Source organism: Notolabrus celidotus, chromosome 8 (assembly GCF_009762535.1).
Source record: "Notolabrus celidotus isolate fNotCel1 chromosome 8, fNotCel1.pri, whole genome shotgun sequence".
Lineage (NCBI taxonomy): Eukaryota > Metazoa > Chordata > Actinopteri > Labriformes > Labridae > Notolabrus > Notolabrus celidotus.
The window spans coordinates 29,348,074-29,364,168 of record NC_048279.1 but is presented as its reverse complement, the minus strand read 5'-3'; the positions used below and the strand labels follow the sequence as shown (position 1 = coordinate 29,364,168).

Below are 16,095 nucleotides of genomic sequence, written 5' to 3'. Positions count from 1 at the left end.
GGGGACAAGGGGAAAGCTTTCCTGGGCCAAGCCAGAGGTCATCAATAGCATGGATCATACTGAATTCAAGCCAGGAGAGCCAGACTTTAATTTGAACCCAGATACTCACCTTTCCTTAATGTTGAGTCTTTTTTTTTGTAATGTAATTTTAAAATGTCAGGTTAACACTTGAACTGCCAGGTTTGGATAGGGGAGAGAGCATGTGTTGATATCATTAAATACAATCAGTGCAGAGCCTGTGAGCTTTCAGGGGACTCATCGTTTCTGAAGGCAGCCCTGCTACTACACTTAATACCAGTTTTTCTGTCCTGATCAGTTGCTGCATCCTGGAACATCACGGTTTGTTGAACTGTGAGTTTTTCTTACACAGAGCTGCTGCACACCAGACCTGGTTTGAACAAATTCAGTCTGAATTAAATGACTTTTCAGCTGAAGCGATGAAGAAAAATCTGCACAAATCTGTATGAAAATGTGAAAGAAATAAGCATCTCTTCCACTCTCGACAGCAGGATCCACTCGTTGTTTTTTGGCTGCCCAATCCTGAGTTTTGTTCTCTTCTCCAAATCTTCCTTTCACAACCTCTCCAATCAACTTTTTAATTTCTCCATCATCCATTTAGAAATTCCTCCTTTCCGACAGCTGAAGTGATGCTCCTGTATTAGTAAGTCAAGGGCAGGTATTTAGGGAGTCGAAAAGCCACGGGTAGGCCTCCTTGGAATATCATTTTTCTGAAATGGCAGCGCTTCACCTGGCAATAATGAGGATAATGAGTTCTGAGATGTCGCTTCCTATTGACCTTTAGCTCACACTGCCTCGACACCTTACCCCCAGTCAGAGGTCCTGTAGTTAAACCCTGACACCCCGCGTCAAACAGCATTCCCCCAAGTGTCATTTCCAACCCCTTCATGATGACATATTCCCCGTGAAACAGAGATCCGGCTCTCCAAACTATTGAACCCTAATTATGTATTTACAAGTTCTCTCATCAGAAATCACCGCTCTGCTGCACGGGTCCATCTCCAGAGGGCGGGGGGGAGGAGATTGTTGTTGGAAGGGTCACATTCCTGATCTTATTAATCTCTTCCCTCCCCAGGGGCCGACCGTGCACCGTCCATTTTCTCTTTCTTTCCTCCTGTTTCAGGCTCCCGTCAGGAAAAGTAACTCCTTGCTTTGGATGCAGGAGGGGATGAATAGGCCGTGCGTTACCTTCTTCTCAGAGAACCAGGAGCTTATTTTGTCTTTCAAAACCCTGAATAACTGCCATTTGCACAAAGCGCCTTTTAATCACATTACATGGCCAGAGCTTGAATAGAGAACTTCCTCGGCCATTCTTTTGTCGCAAGCATCTAGATCCTGTTTTATATGCAAGGCTTAACCCATTGTTACTGCTTTCTCAGCAATGCAGTTTACCACTAAGGTGTTTTTGATTCAGCTTAGTGTACTGCCTGTTCATTGCCGTGCAGTTGTTGAAATCACTGGAGTGGAAGTGACAGCAAAATTGAAAGAAAGAGGGTAAGGGGAGAGAGAAGTTTAGTCTGCTGCTTCATGATGCGTTCACATTAGACTGCGGTACTTCTTGACAAGCAGATAGTAAAATGTTTAGATGCAGACCCCGGAAGAAACCGCCTCATATGTAGTCATAAAACAAAAGGCATTCTAACACTGGGATATCAAGCGAAGCAGTGTGTTCTCTATGTGTTAGCCTGTCTTGCTTTGGCAGACTAAATTAGATGGGCAGTGTTAACTATGAATATTTTACTGAGCTTAAGAGACTGAATTCATTTATTTAGCTTCCTATCGACAGAATTATAATCACAGATACAGAAAAATATGCTGATTTCTTTTTTTACCCCCAATGTATCTATAATTCTGATTAATGACTTTTTCAGTGCTTTCATTAACATCTATATTCTAGGTGTGTTAAATATTGTATTTCTCCCCTCTAACTGTAGTTAAACTATGAATCTGTTTCTTTGAATCTACAGCCTCTGTGTCTTCTCTCTCTCTCTCTTTCTCTCTCTCTAGAGCCAATTTTCTATTTGTTGTGATTTATTTGCATTTCTTTGCCTAACTCCTACTCACACCCCTTCTCTTTTCTATTTTATGTCTGTATGCCTGTCTGCCTGCCTGTCTGTCTCTCTCCAACTCCCTCTTGGCTTACATGTATAGCCTTGGATTCCAGAGTATCAGGTAAAAAAAAATGAACACTTTTCACTCTGCTTTAGAATTATATTTTTCCTGCAGGATGTTTTTTATTTAATTTTTATTCTAGCTTGACATTCTTATTTTGAATTTTTGTTTTGTCAGGGTCGAAATGAGGCCAGGTAATAAATATTACCAGTGTTTTTAAGTAGAACAAAATATTATCAGCGCAATACTCACAACATAATATTAGAATCATTTTAATTTGCTTTGATGTGCTGGGTAACACTAGATTTATCTGTCTTTTAAATATTCCAGTCAAAGTGAAGTTCAGAAACTAATGAGCTAAATCAGAGATTTTAGAAGATGCATGTTTTACACAATTTTAAGTGGACCTTTTTCAAAAGGAAAGAAAATATTTTTACCAGCCAATTTTGTTCAGTTTAGAAAAAATGTCAAAGTCTGTGTCATCTTATCTGATACATTTTGAGTCACTTGAATTTGAAATATTCCTGAACATGTTTGAGTGTTCTGAATGTTGCATCTTGTTCCAAAAAAAAGTAAGTAATGTGGCCCTTGGACTAAAAAATCTCATTGGATATGAATACACCTCCATCTTAACCAACCTCTGAAACCACAAGACACAAACCACAACACTGTATTGGAATTGGAAAAAATCAGGTCCTTAAATTCATTTTAAATTTATTTATTTGAAAATATTTATTTTTTCAATTGTTACAATAAGAAGATATTACTGATCAGACTGGATATCGCAGTGCAACGTATCCTGTATCATTCTCTAAAGATTTCCCCCATCCTTTAAAATCTTAACTTTTTTTATTTATTTATTGATTAAATTTTATTCTGAAATATTGCTGAGCTCACAGCTTCTCACTCGTATCCTGACACTCAGTATTAGCTATCCAGCTTTGTTGCATGAGGACTGTGCACTGTGCTGTTGCATATGTGGTCAACAGATTAAATTAGAGGAGCTAAAATATGGTTAGAACAACTGTAATTTTGGGGAAAACTACCTACAGAGCTCCTTTTTACAATTTCACCTGAACCAAGCTGGCAGGTACATCAGCTTTATGCCAGCGAGCATTTCCTCTTTTTGTGCTCCCTGTAAGTTATAATAAGTAAATGTGTTTGTCAGTCTTAGCTCTCTGCCACCACAGAGATAAGTAATTTTCTTTTCCAAATGTTTCCCTTTCCTCGGTTGTGTAATAGGAGCAGTCAAGATAGGATATAAAGGTAAATTGAACCACTACCCCCCCAAGGGAGATTGTCACCAACAATCCCTCCCTGCTCTCTGTCTCTCCTAGCACGGCGTTTATACACCTGTTCTATGTCCGAGTCGATCATAATGTTTCTGCTGTGATCCTGCTCCCCCCCACCTCCGATATCTCCCCTCATCTCCTGTCCGTCTTAACCAGTCTCACACAGACTCCACAGCTCCCCCCCACCACCACCACCCCACCCCCACTGTCTTAATTCCCTGTGTCTGCCAGATTAAACGCCCCAGAACTGGTGTGGTTTAGTCATGTTTTCGGCTCCCTGTCGTCTTCACCCTCCACTAGAAGGAATGCGATCTGGCAGCGAGTGCTCTGTTTTTCTGTAAATGTAGAGACTCTAGATCCTCCTCTCCCTTCTTCCCACACTTCTTCCCTTATTTACATATATACTTCCCTTTCCCTTTGATGTTGCTGTTACTTCACATGAGTGTTTTTTTCAACAGCTGCAATAGGCTAGTCCTACTTTAATTAATTTCAGGCCGAAGCAATGAACTTCCAATTGATTTGCAACTCTCAAATGAGATTTGTGCAACTTTGAACTCGTGGAGCATCATTAGAATCTTTAAAAAAGTCAAAAATGGTCGTCTGGTTGGCGCCAAAGCAGCCTTTCATTTGAAAGAAACACCTTATATGAATTCATGCAACCAAAATAAAAGTCACAAACTCTGAAAGAATCAGAAACTTTGACTTTGACAAACAACTTTTAATACCCACAAGGATTTCACCCATCATACCTCCCATTGGCGTTTCTAATAGCAAGTTAACAGCTCAGCAGGTTTCTTCTCTGATATCCTATATTTCACTTTACACTTCAGCTCCTGAAACTCATGTGAAACGACAATAACTCCTCACACCCTCCCCCACATCCCCAGTCCTGTCAGAGGTGTATCGTACTGTATGTTCACTCAATACTGTCTTTTTATCATTCCTGTCCCTCCTCTGCCCCCTGTCCACTCTCAATGCCCCCGTCCCTTTGCTCTGTCTTCTCCCTGCTCCTCCTGATTTCCTTGTTCTGGCTTACTCCGCCGTTTGACACGTATGATGTGTTGACAGACGGCTGCCCCGGGCTGTGCAACAACAACGGGAGGTGCGTCCTGGATCAGAACGTCTGGCACTGTATCTGCCAGTCAGGATGGCGAGGGCTGGGATGTGATGTAGCGACCGAGACGCTCTGCTCAGATGGCAAGGATAACGAGGGAGGTAGGACGGAGACAAAAGCTTCGTACAAATAGTCTTTTAGCTTCAGAAAAAAAACTTGTGTGTGTGTCTCTTATTGTGCGAGACAGGAAATTGGCTTTGATGTGGCTCCTCTGTGACAGTGCAAACAAACAAAACAAATCAATCATACATAAAACATCACTGGAAAGAATATGCAAATGTTGGAGCACAGCAGATTGTTAAACAGCGTGCTTTTAAAATATACAGCAGCAATTATAAAGTGTTGTGACTCAATACTAATAGTCTGGAGCTGAATTTATCTTTTTTAACACATTTTGTTTTAATGCACATTTTATTAAACTTTGTAAAAAGAACATACAACAAGGAAGATAATAATCTTATACCAGGGTTGTAGTCAAGTCACTGCCTCGATAAGTCGAGTTTTGAGTCCAAATCTGAGTCCAGTTTGAATCACCAGAAAAGAGTCTGAGTGGAGTCCTCACCATCTGTAGAGTTATGAGGAGGACTGCTGCTTCACTCTACATTATTCACTGTGTGAAGTTTGGCTGACGGTATGGGACTTTTGGATGTGCAGGAAACATTTCATCAGTTAACATCAGAGTCTGACTGATCCTGTCGATGTGTCTGGAGATTTAAATTGTCAATAAAGTTAAAGCACTATACGTCTTGTGCAAATGTGCACCCCACCTCTCGTAATGGGGGACTCACTCATCTATTTAAGCTGCTGTGGGATCACTGCAGGTGTCGAATCAACTCTAAAATAACCGCCACCCACAAGCTATTTATCAGACTTTTAACTGATCAAAATCTTGGACTTAGTGGTTGACTCACTTTAGAGGCAAGCATCAGCTAGCAGCTTGTTCACAGCTTGTTAAGTTATCAACAGGCCAAGTAAGTTTAGCATCTCTCTGACTCGTCTGGGTGCATCTCAGGACAGCTGTCTCCAAAAAATTGAACATGTTGCACTGCTCTTGCTTATGTTTGCTGTAAAATCTTCGAGAACAAAACACATGATTCGTAGCGCCTCTTTAGGCACCCTGACAGGAACTGTTGCTGAATAAGATAACACGTGAGCGTGGATGCAGGTGAAAACACAACCAGCTGCTGAAAAGTGAATAAATTATGAGGGTCTTAGACAAAAAAAACTAAAACAATAAAAATGTATTCATAAATAGTTTAGTCTGAGTCCTCCTCTCCATCTTAAAAGAGTCATCAGTGCTCAAGTCCAAGACGAGTCCTGATAATAGGATTTGTGTCAGATTGAAGTCAGAGTCATTTAACACTGTCTTATTTTTCATTGCTGACAGCTTTTTGTCATTCATTCATTTGAGATAATAACTACTAATACCTGTATCTTTGCCAAAACCAGGTTAGCTTCTGTTACAGTCTGAAATATAGTATCAAGTATTCTTGATCAATGCTATTATCAATTGTCATCATTTGGTAGTCACCCAATATCTGACCCTGGTTTAATGTACATGATCATGTCACAATAATAAACAATATTGATGGAGAATTTTAGTTTTCAACTTGTGACACGAATAGCTCTTGAACCAAGGGGTCCCCAAACTTTCAGCCTTAGACCCCAAAAAAATAAGGTGCCAAAGACTTGCGACTCCCACTGTCCCTCAAAGTGATTAAATGTTGCTTCTTAACATTCAGGAGTCATCTGGAGACAAAGAAAGGCAGAAAACTAATGAAAATAAATTATTAAAAGGTTTTATTTCAAATGTAACTACTATTTTTGTACATATTTCCACAGTAATGGGTAAAATAGGCTCCTTTAGATTACTTAAAAACAAAAAACATTCTGGAAGACATCTCGTGACTCCTCAGTGAGTCCCGACCCCCACTTTTGAAAATAATACAGATATGTTCCCTGCTCAGTGTTCAAATAGGAACCCCTCATACCACCATTGACTCAATGATACAAGCAAACTTTTTTTTCTAATTTGAATTGAAAGTATAAAATAAATACAAACATGAAGCTGGACTTTTAACAAGCCAAGGACTTTTGGAGTTCATATTACAGTAGTCACATAGTTTGAAGTATGTCAGCACAGGATCTCTGCTGTCTCTTTAATAAACATAAGTTCATGTCAGAAGTCACCTGTGTGTGCACTAGAGCTCAACACTATAATTGTGACGCTCAAACATCTCTAAATGTATGCAGGTCAACTCAACTTTCCCTGCCTGTCTCCACTGTCCCTCCTGTTTCCCAGATGGACTCATCGACTGCATGGACCCAGACTGCTGCACTCAAATCGCCTGCCAGGGTCAGATCTACTGTCGTGGCTCGCCTGACCCCGCCGCCATCGCCGGCCAGGGCCAGAGTTCAGTCGCCCAGCCCTCATCCAAGGGCTTCTATGATCGAGTCAGCTTTTTGATTGGTCCCAGTGGCAGCCATGTGATACCTTGGGATAACCCGTTCAACAGCAGGTAATGAATTCTTGACAGCTCTTTAATAATTCACATCACGTTACTCGTTTGCTGTCTCATTACCAGTTGGGAGGGACACCTGTGTTTGCGCAGCCACTCCAAAACGTCAGCGAGTGCCACATCTCTTTGTCTGTCTTTGCAGTCACAGTGACAAGTGTGTTTACAGGGATGTTGCCTCCACAAGCGTTTATTTCCTCCGCCAGCCAAGTTTAAGGAGCTGAAGAGGGGGGCTTGTTTCTCTCTCAAAACACTCTTCTGACTGTGAAAAACATAGGGATGAGGTTTCTGCAACAAGATAACAGGACCATGTGCTTCTATGAATCTGATAGCAAAGCAAACATTTCACTGAAGAGTGCTTCACTGCACATTAATTTATATCTTTTATCAGAAACCAATTTTGTTTTGATCATCAGCCCATCACAGACTGTATTTGAATATCTAAGAGCGGCACACTTAAATAGACTCCTCTTTGATATTTGCTTGAAAGGAGTTTTTTCTGGAAACTGTTTTCAATTGGTAAACCACATGAAGTCAGTCCCATCACAGATAATGTGCAAAGAACCAACAAGTTTAGGATATTGTGCACTCTAACACCAGACTTTGGTGGACTTATTTCTGTTTCATGCATTTTTAGCGGTTGCAAAATTAATGTAAATAACACCTTTCACTGGTATTTGTTTATGTATAATACATATTTATCTGCATTTTGCACTGGCAGCTTGGCAGTTTCAGCTGCTGTCTTCAATTTCACAATTCATTACAGTGCCACTTTCTGTTCCGTTGGATGGTAGAGGACTGTTAAGTACCTTAGTAGTGCTATTTGGCTCTATGATGGCAATGTTGATGTGCTGGTTGGCGTCCCACTTTGGTCTGGACTAAAATATCTCAGTATGCAAGGGATTGCAAATGGATTGGAAAGAGAATTATGGTTCCTAGAGGATGACTCCCACTGGCTCTAAGAGCCTGTGCTTTTCTTGAAGGGCCACCAGCAGGCTGACAGGTGTTGTTTTGGTGGAATATCACAACAAGTGGTTTTTGGATTGTCACCAAATTTGGAGCATATGATTATGTTCCCATCTTGATGAATTCGTATAACTGTGTTAATTCATTCTCATCCTTTTCATCTTGCACTATCATCTGGTTGAATTCATGCAATTCCTTTCCAAATGATTTAATACTTGAAAAACTTGTGACACACCATCAGCATCAACTGTCCTTTGTGTTCAATGCCAAGTACCAGAGGGTGCAAAAGTAAAATTCTTCACTTAAGTAGAAGTGCAAATGCTCTTATGAAAAGGGCCCTACCTCAGGGGTGCTGGTGGTTAAGTTCCATGCCCCTATGGAGAGGCTATAGTCTGGCCGGGGTAGGATTCCAACCTGCAGGCATAAAAAAGCCCAAAAATATAACTTTAAAAAGAAAGAAAGAAAGAAAGAAAAGGACTCTGGCTCAACCGCATCTAAACTAAGGTTACAAGCCTGGTGTGGAATTGCAAGGAGTAGAAAGTATGGATAGTTGTGTAAACAGTTGGTAAAAGAAAAATAAGTTGTCAGAAACAATTTACACAAATAAGTACTCATACCTGAATACTCTGTGCAAAAAGTCCATGCTGTCACTCTAATATAAACTCAGGAATATAAACAAGGTAGGGCCATTACACACTACCAGCTTTAATGATAATAACGTGAAATATTGATATTGTGCTAAAAATAGGTATTAGATTATTATATGTAACTCATTGACCAACAGAACGGGGTAGGCAGTAGTTCTTTACGCTGGTTTCTACCTGCCAGAAAATAAGGAAGATGCAGCAGCAGAAGAAGAACCAGCTAGCTAGTCTTTACCATAGTGTGTGGCTTCTACTGCAGCACAAATCACATCAGAGGAGATGACAGATGAAAGTGAGGTACTCTGTCCACACCCAAAAAAGGTTCTACACAAGTTAGGAGTAGTTTGGATTTCATAAAAAAGACAGAGTGTGTGAACAACTTAATGCAGAATAACACGCAGAAGAAGATGGTGAGTTTTCGTTACATTAGAAGTTTCTGTCAGCGCTGGTGACAGATGAATTTAACTTATCATCATCAGAAATAAATGATGACATGTCAGTAAGTTTACAAGTAAGTTTGAAGTAGTGTCGCTCTACCCTTGTCTTGCCTTTACCAAACCATTTCACAATACTGTTTTTTATCAAGTTTGTTATTTTTCTTGAGGTAGATAATACACAACAGCAAGGCAGTATGTCTTGACCTTCTGCCGACAAAGAGAAAAAAGTTTTCATGCCTTACAAATACACTTTGTATAGGTTGAAATGAATGAAACCCATGACCCTCCACATAAAGGTCATTTTATTCATATCTTGTGCTTTCGCTATGTTATTTACGCTTCAAGTTTTACAGCATATACAGGGTAAAGAAACTGATGAATACAGTTTGAAATAAAGGAATATAACACTATTCTTGACGAGTTAACAACTTGGCTGCAACAATATTCAAATTAAGGAAACAAGAGTTCTATTTTCCACCGAAATCTAGAATCCTACATCTGTTCAAAAACACGGGCAAGGTTTGTTTCCAGACTGATAGAGGAGAGAATGATTGCCGACTGTGTTCAGAAAGCTTTGGGAATATTTCCTCCAATAGTTTAAAGTAATCCTTATGTAAATAGCATGCTTTACTGAAAATATAGAATGAGACAATCCCCCCTACACACACACCCAGTCGGGTTCTCAGTAATCCTCACGCTTATTGTCTTCAGCTTACTGTCGATTTCATGTCTGGCTGTGGCATTAGCTCACTCGCTCAAAATACTCATTGGCCCTTTTATCTCCTCGTACAAGTTAGTGCGATTGTCCGAAACAGCACGCTGCATTTTAAAGCCTCTGCAAACATGAACACCACTAAATTAGAGGAAAATTAATAACCTTTTTTTAAATGTCAACGGTTCTCTCACAAGGAATTTTAACCTTTCAGAAACAGACCCCCAGTGGACAGGCATCGGGGGTGAGTGTTTTAAGTAAAACATCTTTTGAAAATATGAACCATGCAGCTAAAGGATGAGACAAATTACATAACCTTTGGATGGAACAGACGTCAAGGGATGTGAAGCATTTGAAGATCATCGGAAAATGACATCACTGTAAACAAAAAGAAACGCAGGGCCTGTGTTTCAAACGCAGATAAAACACTCAAAATATGTTTGGTTGTAAAATGAATAATGAAGCTTTCTAGGAAAAGGCATCACAGTGAGCAAAAATGGCAATACATGCATGGGCAGAGTGAATTGTATTGCAAATCTCAAAGGGTTCATTCATTTTGAGATCCTTGAATGTCCTTGCTCAATCATCTGGTCTCTTCTGTTTTTCTCTAAACCTCCAGGGACCAAGAAAAAATAAAAGTTTAGAATTTCAGTAACTTCAGGACAAATAAAGTCTACCAGATGTTAAGAACATGTCAGTCATTTTTTTAATTTATTTTATGGTGTTTACTTTTGTGTAAACAGGACAATAAAAAGTTACTTTTTTGATATTTGTTGCATCAAAATCTGCCTTAGTCCAAAACTGTGTTGCAACATCAGAAATCAGAATCAAATAAAGCCATCATAATTTAAAAGGCAGTGACTTAACTTCAACTGTATTAGCCTTTCGGACATCGGTCTAATGATTTCCAACTCACAGTTTGATTAATGCTAAAAGGATACAAAATAAACAGGAACACAGTTTAATTTGCAGGATTGGGAATAACCTCCTTACAAAGCTACACCCACTGTCATAAAGATAAACAAAAAACAACCTTACTTTCGAACATATGTAGCCTAATCCAGGTTTTACAGCTGTTTTAGTCACACCAGCTAAAGTCATGTCAAGTTTCAGTGTTTCTCTGTGTGGTCCCGAACATAATAACACTTAAATGAATCCCCACGAGTCAAACCAGTGGTTTCTAATAACCTAGCTTTCTGAAACAACGCTATACTTCTCTGTTTCCACATCACCTGAAAGCTCAGTCTGAGCTTCAATTCACAATCAAAGGCCAAGTTTTCTCTGCCTCAGTCAAATTCCTGTCACCTGTCATACCTTGAATTTCATATAAAACATAATAAGTAAGTCCACCACAAAAGACGTCTGTAAAATAGACTGTAAGGGGATTAAACTGCTGTGCATATCAGTCATAAAAGGCTTTGAAAGTTGGTTAAAAGCCTTTTCTTTACATTTCAACTGAATGCTTTAAAAACGTCATACAAGTGTATTTTATTTACCTCTCCTGCCCCCGTGAAATGTGGTATTGAGATGGCAGCCGTTTTGAAAAGGTGATCTCCTGCTGTGAATGAACATATAACAGATAATAGCTCATTGGAAGGGCTAGAATGGGCTCTACATGGTACAAGAGATTTCAGTATGATAGCTTCTAAGGTTTTAGAAATATCCATGGGAGATTCATGTCCACCATAGAGGACAGAAATGAATCACCAGGTCCCAGGAGTTATACCTCTTCAGCACAAACATTGCATATATGCCATCATTTTTTCAAAGACGTCAAATAATGATGTAGAGAAGAGATTGTTTGGAGACCCATATTTTTCTAGAATGCATTTGAGGTTATAGGGTGAATAATTTATAGGCAGCCGTTGCCGAGTATGCATCTTATAAAAAGTCTCTGAAGCAGAGGAGCGACCCCAAGAAAAACATCTAGACTTGCAACAGCAGTGTTGACTGTTGTTCCTGGTCTCAGAGTATCTGATGTCTTCAGGTACAGAGATGTGAAACAGTTAGAGGTCACTCCTCTCCTGTGTTTTTTAAGACACCATTGTGTAAGCCAAAGAAAGAGAGCACATTTCAGATTGTGGTCAGGTTTCAGAACTCGGCAGTAAACTTGTCCTTGGTAGAGCACAGAGAATAAAACATGTGTTGTGGTTTCGAGTTTTTTCTTTTCTCCCACAAGGCTCCCTATCCGTATCGCATGTCCCCACGCAAGTCTCCCACCGGGTTTTCAGATGGTGTTTTTCCAGCGCCAGTGTGAGACAATGACGAATAAGAACGCGTGAATTATATGATTCATTTCTGGGGTTTCAGCAGGTGGTGTGACTCGGCGTTTGTTCAGGGGGGGTGTTCGGCTCTCGCAGCATCAGTCTGCCACTCCGAAGATTAATAGAGACACAGGGAAGAAAGAGTGAACCTGAGCCCGGGCTCTTAAGTGGCCTTGTTCCCTCAGCCGGTAAATAAAGGATGGGAGATAGTTGTGCCAGGCGTGAAGTGGGAGGGAAATAGGAGAGGAAAAAGCTGTTGATCATCCTTGTCTCATGTACGTAATGACCCGGAGATAAAGTGGCGAAATGAGACATTTTCTGCCCATTGGTGACAAATGTGCAGAGAATGCTTTTAAAATTCTGCTCTATGGTTGAGAAGCAGTAAATGATTAAATGTTGATGGAGAAATATCGCATTGTCTCCCCCACCTTACCTTCAAACAAAGGACTAACTTAACAAACGACTTCACACTTTAGGAATATACGAACCATAAGCAGCGTTAGGCAAGTTTCACCTGAAGGGCCCCGCAGTCCCGTTGAATAATCGCCAAGGATATTTGAAGCTTTAATCATGTATGAACCTTCTGTGTCGGTGATTTATGGAGCAAAAGTGCCAAAGAAAATACAGTTTTTAACGTGGAAGCAAGGGGAGGAGACGCTGGGGGTGGAGAGGCTTTTGACCAGGAGCAAATCCATTTTCGAGCAGGGGAAATCTGGGTGGGAAAAGTGAATGAATAATGCTCTCCCATGCTAGACTAACTACCAAAGAGGTGCCCTTAAGTGAAGCATTTAACCCCTCCTCCAACCCCCTACCTGCTCTAGTGGCACTGCTCTTTGGCCAGCAGTGGGAGGTGGGTTATATAAAGAAGCCACCAGGTGTGAGTCAATGCAAAAGCACTGATGGATAAAAGGATTTTAAAAAAAACTCCACAAAGAGCCTTCACATTTGGACTTATTTTATATTCAAATGGAGCTTTCATTTCAAATCTACACCATTTACGACCTCACCTTTCTAAACTGCTGGAGCTATTGGTTTGTATTGTACTTTTTTTCAAACTACTTAACTTTTTTTTTTCATCTTAGTGACAGTCTGCCTTCAGCATTGCATTTTGTTGTTCTGAATCTCCATAAAGTGCCTCTTGACATGTCAGCCATCGAGCTTTGTAACTTCTCTGATGAAGAGGATATCTGTAACTGAGTTGAAGAGCTTGTTCCAGCACGATTCCTGTTGAAATGTTATCTTTTATCACAAGTGCTATCACAGATATTTATCAAGCTCAGGTGTGAAAGAGATGTTTTTTTTTTTCCTTTCCTTTTTTGGAACAGCTCAAAAGAAATGTCACTTTTGAATTTCATACCCTCTTCAAAACACAATTTAGGGAAAATTCTTAATACAGCGGGGCCAGAGTGATGATAACACTGAATTTTTCACTCAAAGATTTCATTTGATATGATAGTATTTTACAGTTCATCTGCTAAGTACACTTTACTTTGTTGACAAATTATTTAAAGGCTCTTCAAATGTGACGTGAGGAGTCAAAATGGATGTGCTCTCAAATTTGAGAGTCTCATTAAGCATTAAATAAAAGCTGAATGAAAATAGAACTTCAAAAGCGGCACAGTTTGCAGTCTAGACTAGTTCTAATGACTACGTTGGCAGACCACTTTTTTATTACATCTCCATGTTAGGGTCCGTGTCAGAGGAGGACACTGAAGCTCTGTAATCCAAAGAAAACCATATTTCTATTGGTCCCTGAATGGGTAGTTTCAAAAAAGCTTTTCATAGGGATGTTCTCAAGTGACTCATTTCCTAGACTAAAGGTGAGAAAACAATAAGCAAACAGTTCAAACTGAGTGCAGCTGAAGTAGAGATCACAGCATCTGCATGCAAGTGATGTCAAATGGGTTTGTGTGGCTAAAGTTAGCAGAGCTGCCGTCAGTCCTCCTTGCAGGTTATTGCCTGTACTGGTTACACATTGCTCTATTCGAGTGGTTGTATGATGGTTTAACCGGACACAGCCTGCATACAACTTTATCTCCACTTTTTATATCAAAATACTGACAAACCATGCCGCACTGTGAGATTCCATCTGTGAGCTGTGCTTCTTTACATCAGGGTAGTGGAGCATTATAGCTTTATGGCAGTAGCCATTAACCAGAGCACAGCGGCTATGTTACAGCTAAGACACATGACCAGCATTACAGGCTTACTTACAATAGGCTGATGAAGAGATGAATAATTTGTTTAGCTAACCAATAAAGGGTGATGACATTTAAACATTTAGTCAACTTAACATGCACATCCCAAGATTTTTAATCCATCACTTAGTTAACTGTTAGCATGCATATGTAGCATAAACCTGGGTGCAATTATTTGAAGAGTTCATTTGAAAAAAACAGATAACTCACTTTTTAAAAAATGAAAAAATGTTTCAAAAAACATATTTTTTCCTGTTACTAGCTTTAGGTATTATCAATCAATTGAAGTTTGGTGGCTTTGACTAAGTCAAAATGACATTACTAATTAGAGGTATCTTAAAAATGTAACTTTATTAAAAATCTTTATTAAAAAGAAATTTGTTTTTTGAAAATGTATAGAAAGGGAGATATCTGTTTTAGGAAATGAACTCTTCATTTGTTCCTTAATGCTCAAAAATGGTTCTGTAATGGTTGCTAATGCTATCTTATAACAGAGCTAACCTTGCCTGATTCTAAACACTCAACATAGAGGACAGCAGTCAATGCTGAAGACCTGTGGGAATTATATCATCATTGTTAGCATGGTATACAATAATCTTGCAAGTGATGATAATTAATCAATGTTAGCCAAAAAGCAACATGTGACCATTTTGACTGGGCTGCATACTTCTTTATGAATAAATATAAAAACATGACCCCATTCAAACCCGATATAAGTGATTTAATTTGGATTGAAAATGATTTCTAATACTTGCTCACTGTTCTGTACATAAGACCCTTACAAAATAAGCAGGCCGTGAATCGTGTTGGCTGGATGATGTGCTGTGTATTCCCCCCTTTAGCTTTGATACTCGCTGCTTTCTGCACTGGCCACACAAATGTAATCGCCCTAAAAGCTTAATGCGGCTTCATATGTTGCAGCTTGTCTTTCACTAATAATGCTTTTGATGAAACTTGGGCTTAAGCGTGTTAGAAAACGGCATCCATTTATGTGTCCTTGTGGAATATAAATGCTGCAATACATGTGCAAGATGCAGCAAAACACTCCTCTATGTCTGGAAAGTTCTTCCCACTGAATTATGGGCTTTTAAAAGCATTACGTAGAGACAAAGAGGTGCTCTATACGGTGGCATTTCAATGAATAACAACCAATGACGTTTGTGTGATCCTATAGCAGACAGTAAATCATACCTCCGTGCGTGTGCCGTTAGCTGAGGGATGACAGTTGTTAGCAGTGTTGACCGCGGCTGGCATTGTTTGTTTACTCAGCCCTTTCTGTGTTTGTTTTCCCACACAGCCTGGCATCAGTCATCCGGGGTCAAGTCCTCACAGGAGACGGGACGCCGCTGATTGGAGTCAATGTGTCTTTTCTGCATTACCCGGAGTACGGCTACACCATCACACGGCAAGACGGCATGTAAGTGAGACACACCGGTCCATCTGCATCAATCGACACAGATTTACATGCCCAAATAAACATGAGCTCAGCCCTCAGTTTCAACCTTCGCAGAGATTTATTTGTGGCAGGGACCCCGGCTGACGCCCGAACCAGGATGAAAAAATGCAACAGAGAAAAAAGCTGTCCTACAGCAGCGGTGGTGGCAGAGTTGTCCTGGCAGTCATCCAAAAAGTGGTCAAAACAAATTGAAACAGCAGCACATTGTGCCCTAGAACAATTCCTCATGCAAATGTCACAGGAGTGGAGGCCATTTTGAACCAGGCTGTTTAAAATGCATTGAATCAGCGAGGGTAGAATCAATCTGCCTGCAGTGTAGTAAAACATGGGATTACTGTCTGACCTTCTCCTGCTGTTATCGCAGAC

At 40.0% G+C, this 16,095-nt stretch overlaps 1 protein-coding gene across 1 annotated transcript in view; it reads left to right on the top strand.

Annotated features, from left to right (window-relative positions):
- The window catches only part of si:dkey-237h12.3 (teneurin-3), a 174,646-nt gene that overhangs the window by 118,491 nt on the left and 40,060 nt on the right, over window positions 1-16,095 (top strand). Inside the window, exons 14-18 of the mRNA XM_034690605.1 lie at window positions 2,170-2,190; window positions 3,373-3,396; window positions 4,491-4,637; window positions 6,839-7,055; window positions 15,571-15,690. Coding sequence (XP_034546496.1) covers window positions 2,170-2,190; window positions 3,373-3,396; window positions 4,491-4,637; window positions 6,839-7,055; window positions 15,571-15,690 — 529 coding nt within the window. The remainder of the gene's footprint in view (window positions 1-2,169; window positions 2,191-3,372; window positions 3,397-4,490; window positions 4,638-6,838; window positions 7,056-15,570; window positions 15,691-16,095) is intronic.